We start from the raw sequence: 12,696 nt of genomic DNA, 5'->3' as shown, positions 1-12,696 counted from the left end.
GCTGCAGCCGCTGCTTTCGGCAAATTCGACAAGAAGGTCTTCAGCTCGCATGACCTAAAGATATCCACAAAGGTCTCTGTGTATATGGCAGTTGTGTTGCCTTGTTTACTCTACTCAACGGAAACATGGACACCGTACCGACGCCACATCAAGCAACTAGACCGCTTCCACCTCAAATGTCTGCGCAAAATATTAAATATCCGTTGGTTTTATCGTGTGCGTAACACAGAAGTGTTGAGGAAAGCCAATGTAGGTGGCATTGAAGCATACCTCATGAGGAGACAGCTTCGTTGGTGCGGGCATGTACTGCGCATGCCGGATACTAGAGTGGCCAAGCGCATCCTCTACTCCGAGTTGCAGGAGGGCAAGCGGAAACGTGGCGGACAGCTGCTGCGAAACAAGGATGTGCTGAAGCGCCACATGAAAAGCTGTTCCATTGACCCGTCTCAGTGGGAGAATCCGGCATCCAACCGCAGAGACTGGAGAAGCCGCGTTAAAGCCAAAGTCTTTGACTTTGAAGCACGCCGGCTTTCTGAGTTGGATGCCAAACGAGATGAGTTGAAAGCTCGACCACCTGTAGCTATCAACTACAACTTTGTGGCTGATACCCTGACATGTCCGCAGTGTGCGCGGACTTTCACGCACAAAATTGGATACTCCAGCCACATGAGAGCACACGCACGCCATTAGGGTCGAAGTGGTCGCCGTTGCCGAAATCGGCGTGGAAGATTATTATTATATTTTTGACGTTCATAAGTGCTTGTAAAGGCCTAAATGATATAAATGATTTGATTTGATTTGAAGAAAATGAATTGCTTCAAAACCCACTTCACGTAGACTTGTCTGCCCTATCCCTAGAGTGTAATTCAAACCCGCGTAGGCGCGGAGGGGCGAGGCGGTCTGCGAGCTGAGGCACAGGTAGTTTTAGCGCTCGCCACCGCGGCTGAGGCTGTGTGGTGGACGTGGAAAGCATCTGCGACGATGAGCTCGCATGGGACCGCCGGAGCCCCGCGGTGCCGGAGCCGTGACAAAAGCCGTGCCTGCTGCATGTGGCATGCTTGCTTCCATGCTGCATGGAAAGGCGTCGCCAAGGGAGGGCAGGGCCATTATTATTCATTTTCAATTAATTGTTTCAAAATATTGCATTCCAAAACTCTATTTGGGCACCATTTAGGTGGGTACCACTCGCGAGTGTACGAGTTCGCAACAAGTGGCGGGGGAAGGCCACGGCAGCAGATAATTTAATTCAGTTTTTTGCAAATTGTAAATTAACTCAATACCTCCAGGTCTTTGGCAATCGGCAAAAGAAGGCGAGTCGGCCAAAAATCACCGCATTTTTTGGGCTTATTTCATCGTCAGGATTATACCATTTCATACATTTGACAGGATGTGACACTACACGGCATACGAATATGTCCAGTGGCTATTTTTACCCACGACGGAACGGAGCAGGTATATGCGTTTAGGGTGAGAGATGTGCGTTTGTGTGTTTGTGTGTGCAAAGTAATGTTCCCTCCTATCTTCTAAACTAATGATCTGATTTTGATGCGGTTTTCAATAACGGGTTTGTGTTCGATGAGTTCATGTTCTTAAATAGGTGTCATGGCTAGAACTCACTAGGGGGCGCCACAATATACATAATATTAGTGCAAAACAATGTTGCAATATAATCAAAACGTCCGATTACAATTCTGTTTTCATCAGCAATGTGTACGTGCTTAATGCATGTTCCCAAATAATAAAAATTACGTCTGTAACTCACTAGAGGGCGCTACGATATTAGTGCAAAATAATATTGCAATAATATATTATTTATGGTTAAAAGAACTTACCTTAAGTGAATTTCAACCAAAATTATACGAGATGTTACATCCGAAGAGATTTAACTTTACCATGTAGTCCGTTTTTCGACATACTGCATCGTCACACTGTTTAGATCTAGAAAATAATTTAAAAAGTATAGAAACGATTATTCATTCAGTCGTCGTTCACCCGCTCGGTCCGGTCGGTCGATCTGTCACTTCACTATTCATTCGTTTTAGAGCATATCTGCAATAACATGCATTATATAGGTATCTTTTATTCTGTATTTGGGGTTATCTTATTTTAACTATTAACTTGTCAGGGGGGGGAGGGAAGTTAAATCTCTTCGGATGTAACATCTCGTATAATTTTGGTTGAAATTCACTTAAGGTAAGTTCTTTTAACCATAAATTATACTTCGATGTTACATCCTCTAGATTTAACTTTACCATGTAGATGTTTAGCGTTGATAGCAGAATAAAAGATTACTTATTTATCATCAAAATTAAGTATATTTAACAATCAAAAGGTTTATTACCTAATTTCAACAGTTTGATTTATACAAACATTAATTACAGTTTCTAGTAGTTAATATCATAATTGTAAACAAATCATAAAGTAACAAATCAATTCTTGTTATTAATAATAGCCTCAGCAAAATAAAAGTTAGTATCATCGTTAATTAAGGGACGATTGTAAAATTTTGCAAAGCAAAGTGAGTTGCCTGCCCAACCTGCAGTTTGTTTGATAACATCAATAGAAACACCAGACCTGCTCGCGGCAGAGGTTGACGCGTGACGAGTGCTGTGGGCCGTGAATATATTTACGTCCACACCACTCTCACGTAACATTTCTTTGATCCAGCGACTTATGCTTTGCGAGCTAGCATTGTGATATGGTTTTTTAGTGGTTAGGAATAACTTCTCTGTATCAGAAAGCTGTCTGTATTGTTTTGTAAATTCTATATATGAACACAAGGTTGAAGCTGGGCAAATTGGTTCTTTTTCTCTGAAAAAAGGTATAATCAGCTTCGGATTCTTTCGATTAGGTGCGGAAGTTTTTATAATGTTATTGATTTCAATGCATATATGAGTCTCATTGATAGCTATGTCCTTTTCATTAATTAAAGACAACGTCTGCACACGTTGTCCCGTGGACAACGCGAGAAGAGTTGCAAGCTTTTTAGTTATCTTATCTAACCGTAAGGACGTGTTTGGAAACAAGGTTGTTAAGTGGTTTAATACCAAGTTAGGGTCCCAGATTGTGTTGTGTTTAGGAAAACAAGGTTTGATTCTAAACACCCCTTTTAGAAATCTAGTAATGTTCTCGTCACTGCAGCAAGTTTTACCCAGGATTAGTGTAAGTGCGGAACGATAAGAATTTAATGTGTTATAGCTAGCACCTCTGTGAAATTGTTCTGTGAGAAATTTTAATATAAGTGGAGTGGATACATTATACAAATCGATTCTATTAATTTGACAGAAACGAAACCATTGTTTTAATGCGACATTGTACTGCGAGATTGTGTTGTTTGATAAAGAGTTTAGCATTATATCTACTGTGTCATTTCCAATGGTATTGTTTAAGTACGCTTGCCGGATAATATTCCGCACGCCAGGGTAAGGCTGCTCCACAATGGGTGACGTTCCCTGGAAGGTGACAGGAGAAGATTTTTATTAGGTGTAAAGTACTTTACTTCAGATTTTAATAGGGAAATAAACAACGGGAACCAGGGTTGTCCCGGCCAATATGGTACAAGAATTATTCCTTCAGCTTCATCATCTATTATTTTTCTAAGACATTTCAAAATTAAAGCAAAAGGAGGGAAGGCGTAGAAAAAAAATTTATTCCAGTTAATAGTGAACGCGTCGATGTCATACGCGTCCGGATCTCGCTTCCAAGATATGTATCGTTCACATTTATGGTTAAGACGCGAAGCGAATAGATCTACTTGTGGTTGGCCAAAAGTGCTTATAATTTGCTGAAAAGAGCTCGAATTAATTTCCCATTCCGTGTCTACATTGCTATGTCTAGAGGCTTGGTCAGCATCAATGTTTTCCGAAGATTTAATATAAGAAGCGAATATGAAAATATTGTGTTGTTCACAATACTGCCAGATTTGTCTTGTAATACGATTGAGATGAGGGAATTGTATTCCCCCCATTTTATTTATGTAGGCAATGGCAGTGGTATTATCTATACGAAGTAAAACGTTTACATTATTATAATTTTTACAGAATGATTTTAAGCCAAAAAATGCCGCTAGTAATTCCAAATAATTTATGTGATTCTTTGCCTCATCTGCTGACCACTGACCTCTAGTTATCTCACCATTGCAAGCTGCTCCCCATCCGGTAAGTGAGGAGTCAGTGTAAATTTCTAAGTGGTAATTATGTTTGTCAATACTGTTTTTAGCTCTAATTGCCAAGTTAGACCACCAGTATAAATCATCTTGTAAATAGTTTTTTAAATACATTTTTGCATCATAATTTTCGCTAAATTCTTGTAAGGCCAAAAATTTTTCGCGTTCAAAATGTTTTGTATAGACCCAGCCGTACGCGACGGCGGGACAAGCCGCGGTTAATGTACCTATGAATTGAGCGAAAACACGAATCGAAACTTGGGACGATTTTTGTATTTTCTTAACAAGTTCTATAATCTTATTAATTTTTTGTGTAGGTAGTTGTAGTGACATAGTTGGAGAGTTTATTTCGAAGCCTAGAAACTTACAAGTTTGACATGGAACAATATTACTTTTATCAAAGTTTATTATGAAGCCTAAGTTTTCTAGTGTTTGGATCACTTTATGTACAGTATTTAGACACGATTGATAATCATCAGCTATGCAAAGAATATCATCAAGATATGACACGAGCACATGACCTTGTTTTCTTAAAAATGTTAACACTGGTTTCATGAGTTTTGTAAAAATGTAAGGCGCTGAACACAAACCGTAAGGTAGGCAATTGAATTGATATAAAATATTATTATTCCTGAACCTAAGGTATTTTTTATATTGCTGATGTACAGGCACTAGAAAATAAGCTTCTTTGAGGTCAATGTTTGCCATGTAAGACCCTTTTGAGACTAATTTTACGGCAGTACGAATATCTTCCATTTTAAAATGGTGGGTACTTATAAATTGATTTAATTTTTTAAGATTTAGTATAAAGCGGAAGCCTCCTGTACTTTTAGGTGTTAAGAAGACAGGAGAAATAAATTGGCCAGATTGGTCATCGCATTGTGATATAGCACCTAAGCTTTTCAGCTTTTGAATAGCAAGTTCCATTTCAAGCTCGCAGTAAGGCGGGTTAGGCGGTTCTTTAGTTTGAAAAACCGTACATACAAATGGTATTTTATATCCTTTTATGTAAGATAGAATAATAGGGTCCTCGGTAATTAGTGACCAATTATGAAGGAAGTAACGAATATGACCAGCATGAAGTACCTCTATTTGTGTCTCCGATCGTGATGCCTGCTGGAGGGAGCCGGACGGGCGCGTGGTTGCTGCGTCCTCCTCGTTGCGGCAGGCGGTGGCTGGAAGCGGTTCGTCGCTGACGTCGTCGGCTTCGCTTGACTCTGCTGCTGGCGAGGAGGACCCCGCGCGTTTCCCAATGAAGTAGTTCTTCTCTGGAATGGTTGTTGCGCAGGTGTTGCTTTTTTAATATGTTGGCTTGATTTTTCAATATCCTTAGTGTTTTTGATATTTTCGCCAAGTTTATCACCAAAAAGGTAGGTTTCTCGTTTTACACCTTGTATTGTATTCCAAAACTTTTTGTCTAGCAAGAGTATGATAAGTTTTCGTCTATTTATGGTTTCTTCATAGTGTAAGTCTAAGAGTAATTGGCTAACTTCTGAAATACGTTTGATTATATCGAACTTATCCATATCTTCTTTGATCAGGTGATTAGTAATATTTACCAAGCCAGCCAGCCCACAACCTAATTGGTTTTGAGATTTCTCCAATCGTTTATCACGATTTTTTGCCGCATCTGATAAAACTGCGGCTACTTCGGGATTTAGTTTCGGTGCTTTGGCTAAGAGAAAGTTCTCGGGTATGAGCATCTTCTCTATCAGGGAGTCCTTCTGCTCTTTGGCTAAACCATCTAGTAGTATTTTACCCCAACGTTCAGAGATCTCTGCGGGTATCTTTTCGCCAAGTTGTTGCTCGATTTTCTTAGCTTCGCCCAGAATATTCAGAATTTCCTGTGGAACTTCCGTGTTGGTCGGCGTAACCTCTTCGACCGAAATGCCAGTTGTAGTCAATGTCTGTGAGACACCCGGGTCCACTGGAAGACCCTGCTTCGGGGAAGCGGCTGGCGGCGGGTTCGCCGCGGGGCTGGCTACTTGGACTGTCGACGCCAATTTTTTGCTTTGTGGATTATCCAAGTATTCATCGGAGTCACATAGTATGCAGTCTCCATCAGACAGCTGTTCTTGGCAGCGAGAAGGGTGAGCATTTTCTTCGTCTGATTGGTTATAATAGCGTTCTCCAGCATCATGTTCATCGGAAGAGTACGAAGACGGTGTTTCCGATCGTCTGTACCGATCTGTAGGTCAAACAATGACGTATTACTTTCAGGATGGCATCACGTACCACCACACCAAGAAAGTAAATATTTGTTCCGGGATAATATCACGTATTACCACTTTAGGGAACAAAAAAGTAATAATTGTCAGGATAACATCACGTATTACCACATTAAGACAATTGATATAACAGTATTTACTGAAAGTGACAAAATGAAATTATATGGGTCAAATAATATTCCATAATGACTAACCTTGATAACGGCGCCTGTGATCACGATCGTGACTTCCACGGCGCGCCAATTTATCCTCCAACCGGCGAATTTTACGACGGATGTCTTTATCTTTATAGTGATATTTCCTTTTTCCCATATTAGATTCACAATTCTATTCTATTCTATTTTTGTATATGGCAATCCGTGTCGATGTCAACTTCGACGATTCTGCCAATGACAAGTGAAATGAGAAGCAAGAAGTGCTTACAATTAAAAAAAATAAATAAAAAAAAAATATATATATATATTGATTTAAGATGGTGCTGTGGCCGATCTTGTGTAACTTAATGTGTTAGTAGGACGACACTGAAACAAACAGAAATACATTTACATATATAAAAACAACAACAAAATGTTAGTAACACATAACATAAAATATATACCACAACCATACAAACTGTGGCCTAAATATAGGCCACAGTTTATAATTTAATATTGTTTTGATTAATAAACATCAACAGCATCTGGAGCAGTTCTGGACAGGAGTGGGATAGGAGGGAACGGAAATTAGTCGGGAGAGGGATTTTAAGTTTTTGGAGACGACCATATAAATCAAAGGATGAGTTGATAGGACAGTCAAAAAATATATGGTCCAGGGTACCTTCATCCAGACCACACTCGCAGAGGGATGAATCCTGCACCCGAATTTTGCGCAGAAAGACCGGTGTACAGCAGTGACCTAACCGTATTCTGCACAGGACTGAGATTACCCGTTTAGGGTATTTTTTGAAATTGGAAAACCACGGTTTTGGTTTTACAACCGGTTGAATGGCGAAATAAGAGCTACCCTTCTTTTTGCCTGAGATGTTCCACCATTCCTGCCACGAGGTCTCAAGACTCAATTTGGGGAGGTTTAGCAGGTCATGCCCTTGAAGGGAGAAGTGTGCAAGGTCAGCGGACTCAGATGAACACGCATCTTTGGCCAATGCATCGGCACATTCATTGCCCGCTATACCGCAGTGGCTAGGGATCCAGACTAAGTGTACTTCTTTCTCTTGCCTAGTGCAGGAGAAAAGGGACTTTTTAATATCCAGGACAATAGGACAGTGGAGTTTAGTTCTAAAGGGATTCTGGGATAGGGCTTGGAGACAGCTAAGGGAGTCAGTAAATATAACTCCATAGCTAATCTCATGGGACTCTATAAAACGACAAGCTTCCAATAGTGCCACACACTCGCCTGTAAATACTGAAGACTCCTTCGGACATCTGAATTTCAAAATTATTTTAGAGTTCTGATAGTAAACCGCGGCTCCAGTACAGCCACCATTTGATTTGGAAGCATCCGTGAAGAACTTTTGAAACCCAATCCATCGTTCACCCAAAACCGCATTAAAGGCCGAATTTGCAGACGGGGAGTTTTTGGATATGCCAATGTTATAAAATATTTTAGGGGTGAAGCAAAGTACTTCATAAGGGTAATTAAATAGAGGAAGTCTGGGATGTGGAGCAATGGGGGATTCTAAATTTTGAAAAAACCGATATGCTTTTAGGAATAGGGGAATTTCTTTGTGTTCCCAATATTTGGAGCTGTGACAAAGAGTGTCAAGCTCTCTGAGTTTTGGGATGAGGGGGTGAGATGACTTGGGTATAACCCTGGATAGGAAACGGGAAGCGAGGTACTGACGTCTTAGGGCTAGGGGGGGTTCAGCGCATTCGACCTGCAAGGCGTTAATAGGCGACGACTTCATGCAACCTGAGATGATTCGAAGGCATTGAGACTGAATCCTATCTAAACCGGCCAAGGCACCTTTGTTGCTTGGAATCACCAGGTGTGACCCATAGTCCAGGATACTACGGACTAAGGCGTTGTAGACCAGTTTCATAGTGAAGGGGTGGGCCCCCCACCAGACACCAGCGAGAGCTTTCAAGATGGAGATTGCTCTTTCGCATCTTTTGATCAAGTAATTAAAGTGGTGAATCCCGGATAATTTTGAGTCTAAGAAAACGCCTAAAAATTTTGTTTTGTTGCCTATGGGGATATCTTGTCCTTGAATGTTAACTGAGACCTGAGGGACCAGTAGTTTTCGGGAAAAAATCACTACCGAGCTTTTTGGGGCGGATAACGAGAGACCATGGTCCAAAAGCCATGTGTGCAGAGAGTCCAGGGAGAGACAGAGAGATGAGGCAGCGTCCGTAATAGATGGATTTACTACATACAACACTAGATCGTCAGCGTACTGTAAAAGGTGGCAGTCAGAATTAAGGCAGGAGCCAATGTCTGCTGTATACAGGTTGTATAGTAGAGGGCTTAGAACTGAGCCTTGGGGAAGGCCCTTCCACGTCTGTCTCACCTCAAATACCTCCCCCTGCACTCTGAGCATCAAAGAGCGAGACATGAGGAGTGCGCATATACATTGTACCATCTTACCCGGAATCCTCAGCTGTTGCAATTTTTGCCTGAGAACAGGAAGAAGGACGCTGTCGTATGCGGAAGAGATGTCAAGGAAAGTGGCTACAGCGGATTCATTTTTGGAAAAGGCTGTACGGATATCAGTAACCAAAATTGCCACACTGTCCATGGTGCTAAGCCCCTTTCTAAAGCCAAACTGACTACTCGGCAGTAGATCCCTAGACTCCACCAACCACTCAAGTCTGTTTTTAATTAAATGTTCCAATATCTTGGCCAACACTGAGGACAAAGCAATTGGTCTAAGGCCATTCGGATCATCAGCAGTCTTGCCGGGCTTCAAAAGGGGAATTACTATCTGAGCTTTCCACTGTTCAGGAACCCAACCAAATTGATAGCAATAATTTATTATTCCTAAAAAATATTTTTTTGCTTCAAAACCAAAATGAACTGCAAATGAGTACGGTATGCCGTCTATGCCAGGGGCGGAATCCCTAACATGACGTAATACCGCATCAAGTTCCTCCAACGAAAATGGTTCATTCATAGGATCATCCACAATATTTACAGACGGGAGCAGAAGTTCTGAGGAAGAAGGAACATAGGCTGGAGCAATTTTGTCGAAAAAGGATTCAGCAGTTTCTCTCGAGATAGGGGAAGAGATAGATGGGGAGCAGCCTCGCCTGAAACGATTAATGCTCTTCCAAACTGCTGAAATGGGAGTGGAAGGGGATAGAGAAGTGCAAAACTTAACCCAACCGCGACGTTTCTTCTTGCGAAGAAGCCGCCGAGATTGAGCTAACACTCGTCTGTACCGTATAAGATTGTCGCTATTCATCGCATCATTGTACTGTTTTTCGGTCTCTTTTCTTTCTTTAATAACCGATGTGCATTCTTGATCCCACCACGGGGGTGACGGGATTTTATTTCTGGCACAGTTACGCAACGGAAATGTAGAGTCTGCGCTTGAGGTAATGGCCGAGATAAAGCCATCGTAACAGCTCTTAGCATGGCAGTGACCAGAAGAATCTTGGAAACTTGAAGTTAAATTTGGAAGCACACTAATTTTCTCCTCCAGTAAAGATGCAAACCTCGACCAATCAGGTTTGGACAAGTTGTACTTCAATAGTGGAGGAGACGTTTTCTCTAAATAAGTTTTATTAATTAAAGTTACAACAATGGGGTAATGGTCGCTACCATGCGTCAGAGTAGTACATTCCCAATGAATTGATGCCGCCAACTCTACTGAACAGAATGTGAGGTCTACACAACTCTTTTGCTGTCCTGGAAGGGATCTACGAGTAGGACTACCATCATTTAAGATGCAAAGGTCTAAATCATCCAAGATTTCTACTAAACCTTCCCCAAACGAATCACAACGATTGGAGCCCCATCTAAAGTGGTGACAGTTGAAATCACCCATGACGAGCACAGGTCCCACTATGTTATTCAAAATGTCCCTAATGGTGGTTAAAAACCTACGCTGAGGATGGGAAATATACACTGATAAAACAGTGATACCCTCAATTTTACACGCAACTATATTCATATCACCATCCAGAACCGGAAGAGTCAAGGTGGAAAGGGGAACACGATTATTAACAAGGAGAGCCGACCCTCCATAGCCATCAGATCTGTCACATCTGAGAATATTAAATAGTGGCATATTAAAACTGAGACTCGGGGTGAGCCAAGTCTCAGCTACAGAGCAAGCCAGAGGCTTGAATTTGTTGAGGAGGAATATGAGGTCGTGCTTTTTATGCCACACGCTCCTCACATTCCATTGAAGGAATACTTGGCGAGGCGCCATTTCTTATATTTAATAAAAGGTTAGTTAGTTGGTAGGCAACGTTGGACGGTAATTGGGTATTATTGGTGGATAGAATTGTAGATAGAAGTTTAATAAGAATATCTATTATTGAGGAAACATTATTATCGATGAATGGGTTATTCAGAGCGCAGCCATCAGGCTGTGAAGGTGCAGGGGAGTTAATAATCTGCTGATGGGCAGCTTTATCATAAGAGGGAGATAGAGGGGCATGGGTCTTTGGCTTAAGGAAAACAGTTTTGCGGTATGACTGAGTGGGGGCGGGAATAGCTTTTGCAGCATTAGCATAATTGCGAGAAGGAAGTGGGACAGATTTGCTAGCTTCAGCATATGAAAGGGACTTCTCAGCCATAACCGTCTTAATGGCCTTCTGTCTACCCAACTCCGGGCATGATTTGCTATTTGCAAAATGATTCCCTGAGCAGAGCACACAGAATGCCTCCGCCTCAGAAGTGCTGCAACCATCACCAGGGTGATCATGGCCGCACTTACTGCAGCGAGGCTTGGACCGACACACTAGTTCCACATGACCAAACCTGCAGCACTTACGGCACTGGATGGTGGGATAAACATATTGCTGAACTGGAAGGGAGGTGTAACAGCAAAATACTCTTTGAGGTAATACTTGGCCATCAAATGTAAGTACACATGTCTCTGTTGCCTTGAATTCAGTCACCCCATCAATAACTACTTTCCTGTTTATGCGACGAACTTTCAGGATTTCACCACAACCTGAAGGGACCTGTAAGTACTTTTGGGCTTCCTCTTCATTTAAATCAGTGGGAACACCAGTCACAACTCCCATCCGAGTTATATTAAAAGTGGGGATAGAGGCAACATAGCGGTTCTTGTGTAAAATGCTGTTGATAATGAATGAGTTTGCATCCTGAGGGGATTTGAACTCTACAGATACACGGTTCCTACCAACTTTTTTAACACCATCTCGGACAACGTTAGTAATGCTATGTTTTTGTAGGAATATTCCGAATGTAACAGGGTGAAGAGAGGTACCGGCGTTAGGCTGGGGCTCCAATCGAGAGACATGAACGATAAAAGGTGCCTTATCAGTAGCAGAGTACCTGCTGCGGCCAACTAGGTTTCTTTGTTGTTTGGATGGCGGGGTTGACACGCCAATGTTGGCATCATCTCCGGAGCGTTTTCTGGTATTCGAGGTTGATGGGGTCTGGGAGTCCGCGATGCTGCAAGCAACATCAGCGAGTTGGGATAGCGGATAGTTCGGGGAAAGTGGAGCATATGCAGAGATGTTGGGAGGATCGGGATCGGGGGGTTTATTTTGATCCATTATGCTTGTAAAAAAGTTGTTAGTTACCGAAATAACAGTACACCACTGGAGACAAACACAAGGACAACACACAAACACAAAACTAAGTCACAAAAGTTCACCAAAACACTTAAAACAGCTGAAAATTCTAGGCACACGTGCTAACCAAAGACACTCTGTGGCGAGAATCCTAGATTCACAATTGTAAATGAATTACAGGAAAAAATATTTCAAATAACCTAAAAAAAAGAATAATGGAGCACGTGTTGACGATGCCGCACACGAAAAACGAATGAATAGTGAAGTGACAGATCGACCGACCGGACCGAGCGGGTGAACGACGACTGAATGAATAATCGTTTCTATACTTTTTAAATTATTTTCTAGATCTAAACAGTGTGACGATGCAGTATGTCGAAAAACGGACTACATGGTAAAGTTAAATCTAGAGGATGTAACATCGAAGTATAATTATAACGTATTGTTCGATTTCAATGCGGTTTTCAGCGATGAGGTCGTAGTTGATTAGTGCATGGTTTAAGATAAGTCTTACGATATTAACTAGGGGGCGCTGCTTTATTAGTGTGAAACGATTATATTGCAATATTATTAAAACTATAATTCGTATATG

At 41.6% G+C, this 12,696-nt stretch overlaps 2 protein-coding genes across 2 annotated transcripts in view; one reads left to right on the top strand and one right to left on the bottom strand.

The window, feature by feature from the left end:
• The window catches only part of LOC124636061 (kielin/chordin-like protein), a 65,283-nt gene that overhangs the window by 40,621 nt on the left and 11,966 nt on the right, over nt 1-12,696 (top strand). The gene's annotated exons all lie outside the window — the stretch shown is intronic.
• LOC124635941 lies at nt 2,348-5,700 on the bottom strand. The gene is made up of 2 exons (XM_047171907.1): nt 5,252-5,700; nt 2,348-3,452 (listed from the first exon to the last, which is right to left on the bottom strand). The coding sequence occupies exon 2, from the start codon at nt 3,351-3,353 to the stop codon at nt 2,430-2,432; it is 924 nt and encodes a 307-aa protein (XP_047027863.1). The 5' UTR covers nt 3,354-3,452; nt 5,252-5,700; the 3' UTR covers nt 2,348-2,429.

The sequence above is a fragment of the Helicoverpa zea genome, chromosome 13 (assembly GCF_022581195.2).
Source record: "Helicoverpa zea isolate HzStark_Cry1AcR chromosome 13, ilHelZeax1.1, whole genome shotgun sequence".
NCBI classification, from domain to species: Eukaryota; Metazoa; Arthropoda; class Insecta; order Lepidoptera; family Noctuidae; genus Helicoverpa; species Helicoverpa zea.
Note: the sequence above shows the minus strand (reverse complement) of the source record. Positions and strands in the feature narration are given on the sequence as shown.

What these genes read in the sequence shown, in the direction of transcription:
- LOC124635941 (XM_047171907.1), bottom strand. Translation starts at nt 3,353, where the DNA reads ATGCTAAACTCTTTATCAAACAACACAATCTCGCAGTACAATGTCGCA.